Source organism: Mobula hypostoma, chromosome 3 (assembly GCF_963921235.1).
Source record: "Mobula hypostoma chromosome 3, sMobHyp1.1, whole genome shotgun sequence".
NCBI classification, from domain to species: Eukaryota; Metazoa; Chordata; class Chondrichthyes; order Myliobatiformes; family Myliobatidae; genus Mobula; species Mobula hypostoma.
Window position 1 is genome coordinate 141,404,979 of NC_086099.1, and position 18,778 is coordinate 141,423,756.

An 18,778-nucleotide genomic window follows, 5' to 3' on the forward strand; every position below is an offset into this window, starting at 1 on the left:
CTTTGTACACCACGGATCTTGTACCCTACCATTCGTTCCATGTCTCATTGGAAAGTACCTACTCAGAACTCCACGCAAATATCTCCTGAACCTTTGCCACATTTCTTCTGTACTCCCTGAGAACATCTGTTTCCAATTTATGCTTCCAAGTTCCTGCCTGATAACCTCAAACTTCCCCTTACTCCAATTAAATGTTTCCCTAACTTGTCTGTTCCTATCCCTCTCCAATGCTATGGTAAAGGAGATAGAATTGTGATCACTATCTCCAAAATGCTCTCCCACTGAGAGACCTGACACCTGACAAGGTTCATTTCCTGATACCAGATCAAGTACAGCCTCTCCTCTTGTAGACTTATCTATATATTGTGTCAAGAAACCTTCCTGAACACACCTAGCAAACTCTTACCCCATCTAAACCCCTCGTTCTAGGGAGATGCCAATGAATATTTGGGAAATTAAAATCTCCCACCATAACAACCCTGTTATTATTATTCCTTTCCAGAATCTGTCTCCCTATCTGCTCCTTGATGTCCCTGTTTCTATTGGGTGGCCTGTAAAAAACATTCAGTAGAGTTATTGACCCCTTCCTGTTCCTAACCTCCACCCACAGACACTCTGTAGACAATCCCTCTATGACTTCCTCCTTTTCTGCAGCCTTCACACTATCTCTGATCAACAGTGCCACGCCCCACCTCTTTTGCCTCCCTCCCTATCCTTTCTGAAACATTTAAAGCCTGTTGAGTGCCCTGTAGAACATAGACAAAAACACTTGAAAGAGCAGCATATAGACTGCCTTTAACCTACTTAAGTGATCATGAATCCTATGCACCTTTCATAATTACTGGTCATCAGTATACTCTAAATACTAAATCTATGCATTGCATTGTTTCAAGTTTAGAACGTTTTATGTTCACATGAGATAGACATGTTCATCATGCCAAATCAGCCACAGCACATTTGGAATTAAGACTCACTAAGAAGTTGATACCTCATTTTTGTTGAGGCAAGAGGATTAGATTTTAAGTCCTAACTAGAATTGCTACAGTACTCTGAATATAAATTTACTCCCAAATCTGTTTTAAAATGTGAAACAACATAAACAACAGGTTCTGTCCATCACCGGGGACGTACCCTGTTCTCATTGCTACCATCAGAAAGGAGGTACAGGAGCCTAAAGGCACACACTCAACGATTTAGGAACAGTTTCTTTCCCTTGCCATCTGATATCTGACTGGACATTGGACCCATGAACACTACCTCACAATTTTTTAAAAATTTGTTTTTATTTTTGCACTATTTACTTAATTTAACCATTTAATATATAGGCTTACTGTAATTCAATTTTTTCCCCTCTGTTATCACACAAAGCATTGTACTGCTGCTGCAAATTTCAGGCAACAATTTTCTTTATCTGCACTCTCCACCTCCCTCTTTACAGTACAATTTTCCCTTACACTTCATATCCTTTACAAGAGTTTAAGACAGGAAAGCATATATCATCTGAGAGCTCAAACCAGTTGTACATTGACCCATCTCAATCCAACATATCAACAGTCCATCTCCCTCTGTAGATTTTGCCTGACCTGCTGAGTTCCTCCATTATCTTGTGTGTTGCTTCAGATTTTAGCATCGTCAGTCTCTTGTGTCTCTATCTGCAGATTGGTATATTTGTTTTATTCTATGTCAGGAATAGCAACATTGAAAATAATTTCATTCCTCTTTACATACTAACAAAAGGGCAGATGCTAACATATTCTGTGAGTGTAAGGAGAGATGATCAAGAACACAATCAAAAAGGTTTGGAAAAACCATAGGGTAGTTCACAGCAGTTGGAAATTAATTTGACAGTTACTGTAATTCAGGTCTCAAATCTTTCAACAGAACTAGGCTTAGCAAAGGCTTTTTGGGGCAGTGATAAGAGACAAAGGATAATATATCTTAATAATTGCCAAACAACTTCGGCAATGCAACTCAGTGTGGAATTCTACTAGATTTTTGTAATTCATATGGTTTATAAAATCAAGAAAATGTTAAAATAATTCTTTTTGACTTTCCATTATTTATCTCTTATTTCCCCTGCTATTCCACTGTATATTACTTATATTGAACTAAATATTCTATCATTTCCTTGGACAGATAGCGTCTCATTATTTGTTCTTCAATCTGGTTGGTTAAGGAGACACATAGTTACTTGATCTATTCACTTAGGTTCTTGAACCCTTGCCATATCAGTACAGTACAATTCTGATAATCCCACATGAGACTTTGTTAGTGCTCATTTTCTGGACTATTGATAACCCAGACTACTTTTAATTCATAATATTTAGATGTGAATAGTATAATAAATTTCCCAATAAACCCTAATAGGCTTACAGAGTGCATGAGCAACTGCATCTTAGTCAGTTTAAAAAGAGCATGGGTACCTGTGAGTTGAGTGGAAGAATGGCAAATGGAGCCTTCACGAGCAGATGTGTGACAGAGAACTCTCCCTTCTACGGGCAGTTCCCAGTGACACACTCAGAGGTGGTCATAAAGTGCTGCTGGAGGATCATCAACATGCTGAAAAATGCCGTAGGTCTGCCAGCCTAGAGGAATGCTACTGACTAGCACATTCCCAGCTACAGGAATTTGCGCTGAGGGTCACATCGAGATATGGTGCAGCCAGCATAAGGTCTTGGTGAGGAAGGAATACAGTGTAGGGTTCTTCTGCTTCTGGATTGGAAGGGGCCCGTTGGAGCCAATTATTGCAGTAGTGTACCACCTTAGGGGGCCACATGAGTGGGGACAGTAAGAAATGTACCAAAACACTACTTAACGCATTGACTATGAATGTAAGAATGAAAAGGCATTGGATGGTTTATTCTCATAATTAATTTTTTTATGAGTAAAGTATATTGTCATTAAAATAAATTGGGGCCATGTTGAGTTGGAGGAAGAATGGGAACCAAGGCCCAGTGAGCGAAAGAGGAACATGGGAATGAGGAGCCCAGCAATAAAATGCTGTGCAGGAACCAGGGCTCCGGCCAGTGTCAACGGAGCACAGCCAACTGCTGCATGAACACTATTTTCCAGTTACCAGATTAATGGATTATTGAAATGTTACTGTAATATCAAGAAAAAGATGCAGAGAAGTTTTCAGAAGAGACTAAGAATGATAATTCGTAATGAGAAGAAAACCCTGGAAAAGTCTATTTTCAAGGGAACAGAATGGGTTTCCAAATTCAAAGTAAATTTATTATCAAAGTGCATATGTCACCATATACAACCCCAAGATTCATTTTCTTGCAGGCATACAAAGTAAGTCCATAATTGAATGACAGCCATAATAGAATCAATGAAAGACTGCACCAACTTTGGCATTCAACCGGTGTGCAAAAGACAAAAACTGTGCAAATATGAAAAGAAAGAAATAGTGATAGTAAATAACTAAGCAATGAATATTGAGAACATGATATGAAGATTCAAAAATTCAAAGTACATTTGTTATTTAAGTATGTATGCAGTATACATCCCTGTAGCTGGCTGGTGGCGTAGTGACATCAGCGATGGACTGCGGAGTGGAGCTTCCGAAGTTCAAACCCGGCTGGCTCCCCCCGACACGCTTTTCATCCCTGCGGGGTTAAGAGCTGGCGATCTCTTTGAAAAAAAACTCACCCGGCAGAAGGCAATGGCAAACTACTGCTGTAACTTGCCTCGTACCCGAATTCCAACTATGTCAGAACGGCGTGGGAGGAAGTTGTCCGCTACCGGGAAAAATTCCGGATGTGACCTACATTATTATTATACAGCCCTGAGATTCACCTTCCTACAGGCAGCCATGAAACAAGGGAACCTGTTCACAGAAAACATCAAACGCCTAATGCACAAAAAAATAACAAATTGCGCAAATGTTAAAAAATGAGTGAAAATCACAGAATATAAAACATCAAACCATGAAGTCATTGAAACAGCCTAGGAATGTTTAGTTTAGTTCAGTTCAGTTTAATTTTGTGCTGTGTTGTTTGTTGATTTCAGGCCACAGAGCCAGTCCACTCTGATCAAAATTGCACAATATAGCAATAAAAATGAATAGCTAGAAACACACATAACATGAACCACGGAGTCCAATTCACAAGCCGCATCAATGAAACCTTCCCCAAGACCCAAGTCTCCGGTGCCTTCCTCTGGCAGCATCAAGTGAGAGGGAGATGGAGACCGAGAGACCAGTCAACCATAGGCTCCTTCCTCCAGAGCAGCGAACAAGTGTGAGAGGGAGGCCGGGCACATGCAGGCACATCCCTCTGGCAGCAGTGAGTGAGAGAGGAGAGAGAGACTGGTAAAACGCAGGCAAAAGGCGCTGAACATCCACTTGCCTTTCCCTCTTGTCCTCACCGATTTCAATTTTGTTCGATGCTTTAATTGTTGCGATCAATGAGAAATGGAGTCAAACACGTGCCTGCACCCCATCTCCAGGCTTCTTGGCTTCCAGGATACACACTCTGCACCAAACCTTATTGAACTCCCTTGGAGACAGAAAGTGCTAGATTGCTCAATCGGCCCGAAGACACGCCATCAAAATGTAAATCACAGGATCCAATAGTAGCAGAATCATACTTGAAAGAAGAAAACGAAGTAAAAGAAGTAGTTTTGTGAAGTGTTGGAAGGGCGTTGCTTTTGGTTGCATTGCTCGCAGGGGCCATCTTCTTAAGAGTCCTTGAAAGTGAGTCCATTAGTTGTGGAGACATTTCAGTGATGGGGCAAGTGAAGTTGAATGACTTTGGTTCAAGAGCCTTATGGTTGAGGGGTAATAATTGTTCCTGAACATGGTGCTGTGAGTGTCAAGGCTGCTGTACATTCTTTCTGATGCCAGGAGTGAGAAAAGAGCATAATCTGGGACGTGGGGGTTCCTGATGACAGATGCTGCTTTTCTGTGACAATGCTCCGTGTGGATGTGCTCACTGGTGGGGAGTGCTTTACCCATGATGGACTGAGCCATATCCACTGCTTTTTGTGGGATTTTTTGTTCAAGGGCATTGATGTTTCCATACCAGCCAGTGGAATGGAACCTGTCCAATCTATAGAAGTTTGTCAAATTTTAGATGTCATCCTGAATTTTACCAAACCCCTAAGGAAGTAGAGATACTGCCATGCTTTCTTCGTAATTGCACTTACATGCTGGGCCCAGGACAGGCCCTCTGAAATGATAATACTGAGGAATTCGAAGTTACTGACCCTCTCCACCTCTGATCCCCCGATGAGGACTGGCTCATGGACTTCTGGTTCCCTCCACCTGAAGTCAATAAACAACTCCTTGGTCTTGCTGACATTGAGTAGGAGGTTGTTATTGTGGCACCACTCAGCCAGATTTTCAATCTCCCTCCTCTATGCTGATTCATCACCACATTTGATTGATTCAGCCAGTGACAGTGGTGTCATTGGCAAACTTGAAAATGGCATTGGAGCTGTGCTTAGCCATACAGTCATAAGTGTAAAGCGAGTAGATCAGGGGGCTAAGCACACAGCCTTGTGGTGCACCTGTACTGATGGAGATCATGGAGGAGATATTGTTGCCAATCCCAACTGACTGTGGTCTGCAGATGAGTGCAAAGGGAATCCAATTGCACAAGGATCTATTGATGCCTAGTTTTTGAAGCATATTGATCAGTTTTGAAGAGATTATGGTATTGAATGCTGAGCTGTAGACAATAAAGAGCATCCTGATGTATGCACCTTTGATGTCCAGATGTTCCGGGGTTAAGTGAAGAGCCAATGAGATGGCATCTGCTGTGGACCTGTTGCTCTGGTAGGGAAATTGGAGAGGATCCAAGTTGCTTCTCAGGCAGGAGTTAATATGCTTCATCACCAACCCCCCAAAACACTTCATCACTGTGGATGCAAGTACTACTTGACAACAGTCATTGAGGTTTCTTAGAACTCTGGTATAAGTTAAACCTACTTGAAGCAGGTGTGGACCTCAGACTGCCGAAGTGAGAGGTTAAAGACCTCAGTGAGCACTCAATCAGCACAGGTCTTTAGTTCTTGGCCAGGTACCCCATCTGTGCTGGGGGATGCTTTTCGCGTGTTCACCCTCCAGAAGGCTGCTCGCACGTCCACCTCCAAGACTGAAACCACAGAATCACCAGGCGCTTGTGGGTGTTTGTGATAGTTCCCCCATGTTTTGACGGTCAAAGGAAGCACAGAAGGCATTGAGCTCATCTGGAAGCAAAGCCCTGTTGTTGCCGATGTCACTTGATTTTACTTTATCAGAGATGATAGCATTCAAGCCCCGCCACAACTGTGAGCATCCTTCGTTGATGCAAGTTTAGTCCAATATTGCCACTTCACCTGTGAGATGGCTTTCCAGAGATCATACCTGGACCTCTTGGTCACCTGCAGCAGATTGTGGCTCTCATGGTTCATGCAGGCCTTCTGTCTGGGGAAGACTGAATGATTTTGTGTGGTTCTGGGATTCAAATAAAGTTATCAAAAGAATAAAAGATTAGATTTCATAGGGCAAGATCATCTTCCATTAGTTAGGGAATCAGCAACCAGAGGCCATATACAGATGTTCATTTAACACCAGAACAGAAAGACAATATTAAGCATGTGGGTCTGACTTAAGTGCAGGACATTTTTTTTTAACCGTAAGTGGCTCTGAAACCGTATTGATGAAAGGGAATTAGATAAGTGTTGGAAAAATAATGCAAGTCAGACAGGAAAGCAAGATTCACAATATTTTTATTGGAAGGGCTAGCTTGACAATCTAGAACACTTCCAAGTGATGTGAAGAGGAAGGTGACAAACTTCCTGAGAGGTCCTTTCTGTTGTCTTTTTGACAGTGCAGTAGTGATGGATTCCTTATGGAATCCAATGGCAGCGTGCCAGGTTCCTCCAGCTTCCATAGAAAAGCAAGTTTCAGAACAATGTTTTTGAATTAATTGGGTCAATAATTGCATTTCATTGTTTTATGTTAACTTTTATTTACAATTTAATAAAAGCAATTAAATAGTTTAATGGTTCAATTAATGTTGAATAGTTTTCCTATTTTTGAAAGCTTGTGAATGTGTACAGTACTCAAAGAATTCTAACAGACTCTTGAGCTTGGGGGTATGACTTAAATGGCTGACAATGCTCCATAGGGTCGAGCTAATTAAGACCCAGCTTGAGGGACCAGGCTGGTGAAGTTGAATTAGTTCATGTCCTTCAGGAGGATTACTGCCAGCAAACAGCAAACAGCTTGGGATCTCATCCATCAATTACGTTTTGCAGACAAAGTGGGTATGGGATTAACAAGTACTGGTGCTTCACTGCACATTGAGACGGTCTGGACGGAACGGTGCAGTGGGCTGGAATTGGACTACAGGCACATCATCATCACCATGGGATTACAGTAATTGAAAAACAAAAAAACTAGAGATGCTGAAAAATTGAAATAAAACAGAAACAGCTGAAAATAGACCCAGTTCCTCTCTCACTTCACTATAGATTAAACTGTCATCAGAATTAGGAAATCAAATACACTTTATCGACCTGAAATAATGACTGTACTTCTCTCAGCAGCAGCTGCCTGAAATGCTGAGTATTTCCAGAATGTTTTTGTGTGATATATTATTGGAGTGCAACGTTCCAATTGAGAAGTAAGTTACACCACAGATAATTCACATAAATTGCAACTCTTTCCCTCAATTGCCTCACTACATTCAGTGACTTGGAGAGAATGTAAGTTGAAAGAGAGACGTTACTGGATTCCCAAAAATATATGGGGCTTTGAATTTGTATGTACAAAGGTACAATACCATTGCAAATGTTGCAGCTCATTACAGTGATATTTTCCCTATCAGCACTCACCAAATGAATTATTTACTGTAGTTATATAATTTTTAAAAGTAGTGCATTGCTTTAAACAGTATAAATATTAATCACTTATTCAAAACTGTGATTAAACATTTTATTCCACTTAATGTAGAAAAATAACATTGATTTATTTCATTACTTTAGTTGATTCCATTGTTCACTTTCATTTCACTTGGAATTTCTGGTGCTGGACTTTACTTATCACGCATGGCATTGTTCAGTCCTGATGTCAGGTATGTAAAATAATATACTGTAGCTAATGTTAATTTCTACTTTCTAGTATGGTTAAATTTATAACTATACAATGCTGATTAAAAGTATTCACCCCCTCCCCCTTGGAAGTTTTCATGTTTTATTGTTTTACAACATTGAATCACGTTTGGCATTTTTAACACTAATCAACAGAAAAGATTCTTTCATGTCAGAGTGAAATTAGTTTAACAAATTGGTTTTATTACAAATATTAAACACAAAATAATTGATTCTATAATTACTTACTCCCTTCAAATCAATATTTAGTAGATGCACCTTTGGCAGTAATTACAGCCTTGCATGGGGATCATGAGTGAACAGCCCTTTTCAAGTCCAGCCACAAATTCTCAATTGGATTGAGGTCTGGACTCTGATGGTCATGCCAGGACATTAACTTTGTTGTTCTTAAGCTATTCCTGTGTAGCTTTGGCTTTATGCTTGGGTTCATTGTCTTGCTGGCAAACAAATCTTCTCCCGAGTCACAGTTCTCTTGTAGGCTGCATCAGGTTTTCTTCCAGGATTTGCTGCATTAATGTTACCTTCTACCTTCACAAGCCTTCTAGGGCCTGCCACAGTGAAACATCCACACAGCATGATGCAGCCACCACCATGCTTCATGGTAGGGATGGTTTGTTTTTGATGATGTGCAGTGTTTATCTTACGCCAAACATAGCATTTAGTCTGATGGCCAAAAAGCTCGATTTTGATTTCATCAGACCATAGAACCTTCTTCCAGCTGACTTCAGAGTATCCCACATGCCTTCTGGCAAACACTAGCCAAGATTTCATGTGAGTTTTTTTTGCCAACGGTGGCTTTCTCTTTGCCACTCTCCCATAAAGCTGCAACTGGTGAAGCACCCAGGCAACAGTTGTTGTATGCACAGTTTCTCCCACCTCAGCCACTGTAGCTTGTAACTCCTCCAGAGATGTCATAGGTCTCTTGGTGGCCTCCCTCACTAATCCCATTTTTGCACGGTCACTCAGTTTTGATGACGGCCTGCTCTAGGCAGATTTACAGCTGTCCCAAATTCTTTCCATTTCTTAATGATTGACTTAACTGTACTTCAAGGGATATTCAGTGACTTGGAAATATTCTTGTATCCATCTCCTGACTTGTGCTTTTCAATAACCTTTTTGCAGAGTTGCTTGTAGTGTTCTTTTGTTTTCATGGTGTAGTTTTTGCCAGGATACTGACTCACCAGCAGTTGGACCTTCCAGATACCGGTGTATTTTACTACAATCAATTGAAACACCTTCACTGCACATGGTGATTTCTATTTAACTAATTATTTGACTTCTATAACCAATTGGCTGCACCAGTGATGATTTGAAGATAAAGGGCATGATGTTGTGTTTTATCTTTGTAACTAATTTAGATCACTTTGTAGAGGTCTGTTTTCACTTTGACATGTAAGAGTCTTTTTCTGTTGATCAGTGTCAAAATTGCCAAATTAAATCGACTGTGATTTAATGTTGTAAAACAATAAACCAAGAAAACTTCCAAGGGGGTAGGGTGAATACTTTTTTATAGGCACTGTATACTTACAGAGTGTGAAAGCACAGGGATTATATTTAACCTTTATTAAACTCTATTATGAATTGATTTAGTTGCAAATGTGGTACTGCATTCAGTTCTAAGTATTACGCTTAAGAAAATATTTCAGAGTTTGAAATTTAGATGAAATATTACTTGTTAGTATCAGGAATGATGAACTTTATAGATGGACCAGAGAACCTACATTTCTCTGGATAGATGTACAACTCAGGATATATTTGATAGAGAGCATAAAGTTAAAATGTTTGCAGTGGATGATAATTTAGAATATAGAAAAATACAGCACAGTACAGGCCCTTTGGCAACTTCTAAATTTCATGATGAATCTAACCCTTTCCTGCCACATACCCTCCATCTTCCTTTCATTGAAGAGACTTTTTGGTACATCAATGTCCAGAATGTATCTGCCACCAACCCCAGCAGTGTATTCCATGCACTTACCACTCTCTGTTGTAAAATAAACTTACCTCTGACATCTGCTCTATACTTTCATCCAATCACCTTAAAAGTTTGTCCTCTCATATTAGCCATTGCTACACAGGGCAAAAAGCACTAGCTGTTCAACCTATTAATATCATCTTATGCACCTCTATCACATCACCTGTCACCCTCCTTTGCTCCAAAGAGAAGGTCCCTTGCTCATTCAACCTTTCCTCATAAGACATGCTCTATTATCCAAGAAGCGTTCTGGTAAATCTCCTTTGCACCCTCTCTAAAGTTTCCACATCCTTCTTATATTGAGACGATCAAAACCAAATAGAGTGTAGCCAAAGTTATTTTAGCTACAACATTATATTACATTGTAGCTCTTGAATGCAATATCTTGACTAACAAAGGCCACCACACCATATACTTTCTTTACCTCCCCATCAACTTGGGTGATGTTTTTGAGGGATCTATGGATGTGGACAGCAAGATCCCTCTGTTCCGCCTCACTGCTAAGAATCCCACCATTAACGTTGCATTCTTCCTTCCAATTCAACCTTCCAAAGTGTATCACTTCAAACTTTTATGGGTTAAATTTCATCGGCCACTTCTTAGCCTAGCTCTGCATTCTCTCTATGTCCCGTTATAACCTTTACAACTTCTATACCATCCACAACAGTACCAACATCTGCAAACTTACTAACCCACCCTTCCACATCCTCATCCAATTCATTTATAAAAATTACGAAGAGCAGGGGTCCTAGAACATCAGGGGTTCCATATCCTTGCAGATCACCACTGATCAGCAACCTCCAAGCAGAATATGCTCCATCTATACCTCCCTCTACCTTCTGTGGACAAGCCAATTCCAAATCTATACAACCAAGACTCCCTGGATCCCATGCCTTCTGACTTTCTGAATAAGCGTGGGGAACCTTGTCAAATGCATTAATAAAATCCACATACACCACATTCATCGCTCCTTCTTCATGTATTTGTTTTGTCACTTCCTCAAAAAATGTTTATCAGGTTTGCGAGGCATGACCTACCCTCACAAAGCCATGCTGATTAAGCATAATCAGGCTATATTTCTCCAAATGTTCATAATTCCTGTGTCTAAGAATCTTTTCCAATACTTTGTCCACCACAGATGAGGTCTATAATTGCCAGGATTATCCCTATTACCTTTACTGAACAAGGGAATAACATTTGCCATCCTCTGATCATTTGGTACTACTGTGGCCAGTGGGGATCCAAATTCTGTCCTGGGGTGTATCTCATCCGGCCCTGGAGAATTATCTATCCTGAAGTTTTGCAAAAGTTCAAGCATATCCTCCTCCTTAACCTCTTTATGTTCCAGTACATTAGTGTGTTCTACACTGACCTCACATTTGTCTAGGTCCCTCTCACTGGTGAATACTGAAGTAGTTAGTTATTAATGACCTCCCATACTGTTCTGCATTTAATCCTTAAGTAATATTTGAGTAACTTTGTATATATATTGGTTGATTAAATATTCTTGTTTGTTTAAATAATTAATTACAGGTTATATGTAAAAGACTTTAATTACATACGTCATCATGCTACCACGTGATACGTACACACCTTGCTTCAACTAACACGAAGTTAAACTCACATTTTGGAATCCCATGTCTTCCTTTGTATTAGTTTAATGTTTTGAACTTGCAAAAGATGACCTCGGCGATGAGCTATTTTTAAAAATGATCCCAAGATGACTACTGACCTGTTAAAGCGCAGCGAGACATTCGAGCTAAGAAAAACATAGCGAGTAAAAAACGCAGCCCAGCTTATGCAGAAAAATTGATTTAAATAAAATGTCATAAACAGAAGAATTCAGGGTTCAAAAAGAGTGAGTGCCAGGTGATAACAATCATAAAAAATAGCAGAAGTGGCTGGCTACATCAGAAAGATTAACAAGTTTGGTTACATAATGGGTAATTGCCTCATGTATACTGAGCTATTGGAAGAGTATTTTTAAGCAAATGAAACAGCAAATGAGAAGCGAGTTCTAATTTTGCTGAGTACATTGGGTTTAAAGGCATACAGTTTGCTTTGAAGTTTGGGTGCTCCAACCAAACCAGCAGTAATGGGTTTTGCTGCTGTTGTGAAAGTATTGCAGGAACATTTGCAGCTGAAGTCATTGTTGAACGCTTTTAGGTTTTGTAAGTAGAATCAAAAAGAAGAGGAGTCTATTTCATTGAAGAGATTGTCTGTGCATTGTCAGTTCAGTAATGGATTTAGTGGTACACTGAGAAGTTGTTTAGTTTGTAGAATCTTTTTAAAAAAAAGCATTCAGAAATGGCTTATTACTGAAGCACAACCTACATTTAAAAGATCAGTTGAAATCACTGTATCAATGGAAACAGCAGATAGAGATATAATTCAGTTGTGGTCAGGAAGAAGGTGAGCATAAACAAAATTGGAATATCTAAACGTGAAACAGCCTGGCTGAACAATTTGCGTTACTGCTGAGGCAGAGGCTCACATACACCACAGAAATGCAGATTTAATGATGAAACTTGAACAAAATGCAACAAAGTAGGACATGTACGAAGAGCATGTTGGGCAGACAAAAATAAATGGACTGCTCATGGAAGACGAAAAGCTAAAGAGTCAAGTTGCATTTCAAAAAGGGTACTAATCTACATGCTATTCATGAAAACTCTGATAACAATGGGAGAGACACAGGACTGTGTAGCCTTGGGAATTCCAGTGTGAAAATTATTAATAGACAGCGCAATCTGGCTTACGCCAGTAGTGAATGACAGATTAATTAAAATGGAATTATACACTGGTTCAGCTATTTCAGTCATTCCACAAAATGAGTTGAGCGATATTTCAAAGATACAAAACTGAAGCCTGCAGATATCCGTCTAAGAACTTATACAGGAGAAAAGGTAACTCCTATGGGAATGACATCCATAACAGTGCAATACAACAGCCAACAAGCCATATTGAGCTTATGTGTAGTAAAAACAGAAGGACCAGCCTTTTGGGGATGTGATTGGCTAAGAGAATTACAACTTGATAGGAGATCCATTCAGCATTTGCCTGCCATATTCCCTGTGATGAAGCCAACTAAAAATGAATTAAGAAAGATACTGGGTGATTGCAGAACTGTCTCCATGCTGAACACTGAGATCTGTTACCTAGTAGAGGACCAACAGGTGTTGATGCCGATCTCTGTGCCTCTCCTTGGAAAGCGTATTGGACCAAGGAAGGACCATGCTGCTCAGAGGAAACATGAAAGTCATGAAAATAGTGGTCTAAATACAACAGATTTTGTAGGCAATGTATCTGACAAAACTTCTGATATGTTAATCAGGCAGTAACTTGTGAAATGTGGCTTGATTTAAGTTGGAAGAGAGTTCAAGGAGCTTCAGGAAAGTTGCAAGCATTTTGCTTTTGAGAGTATAAAGATCCAGAATTTACTCTGCATGCATTAAGGTAGAACCATAGAACAGTAGAGCACAGAAAACAGGCCATTCGGCCCTTCTAGTCTGTGTGGAAACTTTATTCTGCTAGTCCCATTGACCCACACCCAGTCCATAACCCTCCAGACCTCTCCCATTCATGTATCTATCCAATTCATTCTTAAAATTTAAGAGTGAGCCCACATTTACCATATCAGATGGCAACTCGTTCCACACCTCCCACCACTCTCTGAGTGAAGAAGTTCCCCTAATGTTCCTCCTAAATCTTTCCCCTTTCACCCTATAGCCATGTCCTCTCGTGTTTATCTCTCCTAATCTAAGTGGACAGAGCTTACCCTCATTTACTCTGTCTATACCCCTCATTATTTTGTAAACTTCTATCAAATCTCCCCTCATTCTTCCATGCTGCAAGGAATAAAGTCCTAACCTGTTCAATCTTTCCCTGTAACTCAACTCCTGAAGACCCGGCAACATCCTAGTAAATCTCCTCTGCACACTTTCAATCTTACTGATATCCTTCCTAGGTGACCAGAACTGCACACAATATTCCAAATTTGGCCTCACCAATGCCTTATACAACCTCGCCATAACATCCCAACTCCTATACTCAGTACTTTGATTTATGAATGCCAGGATACCAAAAGCCTTCTTTACCGCCCTGTCCACCTGTGACGCCACTTTCAGAGAATTATATATCTGAATTCCCAGATCCCTTTGTTCCTCCACACTCCTCTGTGCCTTACCATTTACTATGTATGTTCTACCTTGATTTGTCCTTCCAAAATGCAACACCACACACTTGTCTGCATTAAATTCCATCTGCCAATATCTAGCCCATTTTTCCAGCTGGTCCAGATCCCTCTGCAAGCTTTGAAAGCCTTCCTCACCGTCCACAACGCCTCCAATCTTAGTGTCATCAGCAAATTTGCTGATCCAATTTTCCACATTTTCATCTAGATCATTGATATAGACAACAAACAACAATGGTCCCAGCACAGATCCCTGAGGCACACCACTAGTCACAGGCCTCCGGTCTGATAAGCAATCATCCACTACCACTCTGTCTTCTCCCACACAGCCAATTTCAAATCCAGTTTACAACCTCTCCAAGGATACCTAGTGTCTGAACCTTATGAACTAACCTCCCATGTGGAGCCTTGTCAAAGGCCTTACTAAAGTCCATGTATACAACATCCACAGCCTTTCCCTCATCCACTTTCTTTGTAACCTCCTCAAAAAACTCTACAAGATTCGATAAACGATCTACCACGCACAAAGCCATGCTGACTATCCTTAATCAGCCCTTGGCTGTCCAAATACTTGTATATCCAATTCTTAGAACACCTTCCAATAATTTACCTAATACTGATGTTAAGCTCACCAGTCTGTAATTGCTTAGTTTACTTTTAGAGCCTTTTTGAAACAACGGAACAACATGAGCCACCCTCCAATCCTCTGGCACTGCACCGGTGGCCAAGGACATTTTAAATATTTCTGCCAGGGCCCCTGCAATTTCTACACTAGTCTCTCTCGGTGTCCGAGGAAATATCCTGTCAGGCCCAGGGGATTTATCTACCTTTATTTGCTGTAAGGCACCTCCTCCTCTTTAATCTCTATATGTTCCATGACACTACTGCTTGTTTTCCTTCGTTCCATATACACTCTGCCAGTTTGCTGAGTAAATACTGATGAAAAAAAACTGTTTAAGATCTCCCCCGTCTCTTGAGGCTCCACACATAGACGACCACTCTGATCTTCTAGTGGACCAATTTTGTCCCTCACTATCCTTTTACTCTTAATATACTTGTAGAAAGCCTTCGGGTTTCCCTTCAAATTATCTGCCAAAGCAACCTCATGTCTTCTTTATGCCTTTCTGATTTCCTTCAGTATTTTCTTACACTTTCTATACTCTTCAAGTACCTCATTTGTTCCTAGTGGCCTATACCTGCTATACACCTCTCTCTTTTTCTTAACCAGATCGCCAATATCCCTTGAAAACCAAGGTTTCCTATGCCTGTTAACTTTGCCTTTAATCCTGGCAGGAACATGCAAACTCTGCACTCTCAAAATTTCGCCTTTGAAGGCCTTCCACTTACTGAACACATCCTTGCCAGAAAACAACTTATCCCAATCCACTCTTCCTAGATCCTTTCTCATCTCCACAAAATTAGCCTTTCTCCAATTTAGAACCTCAACTTGAGGACCAGATCTATCTTTAACCATAATTAACTTGAAACTAATGACATTATGGTCACTGGACCCAAAATGTTCACCTACACATACTTCTGACACCTGACCTGTCTGGTTCCTAATAGGAGATCAAGTGTTGCATCCTCTCTCATTGGTACCTCTATATATTGACTTAGAGAACTTTCCTGAACACATTTGACAAACTCCAAGCCATCCAGCCCTTTCACTATGTGGGAGTCCTGGTCAATATGTATGAACTTCTAGTTGGAGACAAAAGCTGTTTGTAAAAGTAGATGTGAAGACCAGAGCCCAGCTGGATGAATGAAAGGCCAGAAAGAAAGCAGTCATTGGAGAAATGAAAACAGGACTCATCAGATAATGTAGTGGAGCAGGCAGCCGAGAGGAAAGATCAGATTGTAAAGGGAGCAATGGAAGAATTAATAAGAAACTACTCCAGTGAACTAAATGCATCTTCCCAGGATCAAAAACCACAAATGAGAAGAAGAAAGGTGGCTACCACAGTCAGAAACATTTCCTGCAGTCTCAGCGTCAGCTCCTACAACCACCCCAGAGGAGGCCCCAGGACCTGTGATTGTTTGCACATCCACAGGTCTCACCTGCCAAGCAGAGTGAACCAAAACCAACCCCTCCCCCCCCCACCACCATCAGGAAAGATGTTATCCCCACAAGACTAAGAAATCCTCCACAGCATTTAAACCTTTAGGCCTGAATGGAACAATTTGAAATTTACTATGTTGTAGATGTCAGTATATAGTAGTTGAATTATATAACATACTGTGTATGTAGTTGAGATGCATTCTCTACTGTGTTGGAACTTATAGCTAGGCAAGGAGGAGTGTTGTGTAATATTTTTGTAATCTTGTATATATATTTTGGTCGATTGCTAGGGAGCTAGGGCTTTACTCTTTGGAGAGAAGGAGGATGAGAGGAGACATGATAGAGGTTTACAAGATAATAAGAGGAATAGAGAGAGTGGATAGCCAGCGCTTCTTCCCCAGGGCACCACTGCTCAATACAAGAGGACATGGCTTTAAGGTAAGGGGTGGGAAGTTCAAGGGGGATATTAGAGGAAGGTTTTTTACTCAGAGAGTGGTTGGTGCGTGGAGTGCACTGCCTGAGTCAGTGGTGGAGGCAGATACAGTAGTGAAGTTTAAGAGACTACTAGACAGGTATATGGAGGAATCTAAGGTGGGGGCTTATATGGGAGGCAGGGTTTGAGGGTTGGCACAACATTGTGGGCCGAAGGGCCTGTACTGTGCTGTACTATTCTATGTTCTATGTTAAGCATACTTTTTCATTTAAATTAAATATAGATTATATGCAAAAATACATTAATTGCATACGTCATCACGCTACCATGTGATACATGCATGTCTTGCTTAAAGTAAATACAAAGTTAGACATATTTCAGACTTCTCTGCCTTCCTTTGAATTAGTTTAATGTTTTGAAGATACAAAGCACAACACATACCTCCTCTGACTCCAGGCACATTTTTTCTTTTATCCATGATTGGTCCTACTCTTGCTCTAATCGTAATCCTGTTATTTATGTACATGTAGAATGCCTTGGGGTTTTCCTTAATCCTACTTACCAAGGCCTTCTCATGTCTCCTTCTAGCTCTCCTAAGTCCCTTCTTAAGCTCTTTCCTGGCTGCCTTATCTCTCTCAAGAGTCCTGTCTGATCAGTATGCTTCTTTCTTCGACTAAATATTATACCACTCATGGCAACCATGGTTTCTTCACCGAACTGTCCTTCCCCTGCTTCACTGGGCTGAACCTACCCAGAATCCCATGCAATTGCTCCCTGAGCAACCGACACCTTTTCTTTTCCCTGAGAACATCTGTTCTCAATTTATGCCCCCAAGTTTCTGTCGAATAGCATCACAATTAGTCCACCCCCACTTAGGTTCTTTCCCATTCTATCTGTTACTATCCCTGTGCGAGGCTATGGCGAATGTCAGGGAGTTGGGCTTTATCTACTGAGAGATCTGTTGCATGACAGGCTTCATTGCTCAGCACCGTATAGAGTATGACATCTCTTCTGGTCGGCCTGTCAACATACTGTGTCAGAATCCTTCCTCTTCAATCTAATAAACTCAGCCCCATCTAAACCTCTTGCACTAAGGAGGTGCCAATCTATTTTACGGAAGTTGAAGTCACCCTTGACAACAACCTTGTTATTGTTGTACCTTTCTGATCTGCCTCCAGATCTGTCCCTCAGTAATTCTGTTACAATTGGGGGTATGGTGTAAGAATACTCCCAAAAGAGTGTTCTCTTCATGTTTCTGATTTCTACCCACGTTGACTCAGTAGTCAATAGTCAATACCATCATGAAGTTCTCCCCCACCCCCCACTTTCTGCAGATGTAATACTATCCCTGTCACAACCATGGATTCATCAGGGCGGCAGATACGGCAATTGCACTCATGAATATGCATGTATGAGCTAATTATTATTTCATTGCGATGGTATTTAACTCCATTCTTTTTGTCGTAGTACTTGTCGAGACTTGAGGTAAGCTGCCTGCTTGCATTCGGCCTTGCCTGAGAAATGGGACTGTCGAGTCAACTGACTCTGAAGACCAGCAGCATTTGTCTTACATTTAGTTATCCCTTTCAGCCACGGTGTTGGCTTCGTTTTTCATTTGAGGGTTTTAGTTAACAGCCCTGTTTGGCCTAGCGTTTATTGCTTTCTTTTCCCTCTAACTTTGTTCGCATTAAAGTCTGTGAACTATTGACCTGCTTCGGTATCTCTTGCACTACACTTGGACCATATATGAACTTAGCTCGGCCGCACAAATATGGGCCCAGCAGAGAAAGAGAGCATTGGTCAGGTAGAGGACAAACTACAGGCAATGGAATCTATTCTGAGTGAAGTTATGGAAGCAATGAGGCAGATAATCTCATGCTGACAAGCCCAGGCTCATGTCATGGAACAGATATCATCCCTAGCTGCAATGATTGAACAGCTCACTTCAGACAATCAGAGTCAGGTGTCAGCGATTTCCACTCTCACGGCCGCCGTCCGTGAGCTCACTGTGGACAG

The 18,778-nt window shown here is 40.8% G+C and overlaps 1 protein-coding gene across 1 annotated transcript in view; it reads left to right on the plus strand.

Annotated features, from left to right (window-relative positions):
- The window catches only part of LOC134343565 (cytochrome c oxidase subunit NDUFA4-like), a 62,996-nt gene that overhangs the window by 32,032 nt on the left and 12,186 nt on the right, over positions 1-18,778 (plus strand). Inside the window, exon 3 of the mRNA XM_063042312.1 lies at positions 7,978-8,066. Within this exon, the coding sequence (XP_062898382.1) occupies positions 7,978-8,066 (89 nt within the window). The remainder of the gene's footprint in view (positions 1-7,977; positions 8,067-18,778) is intronic.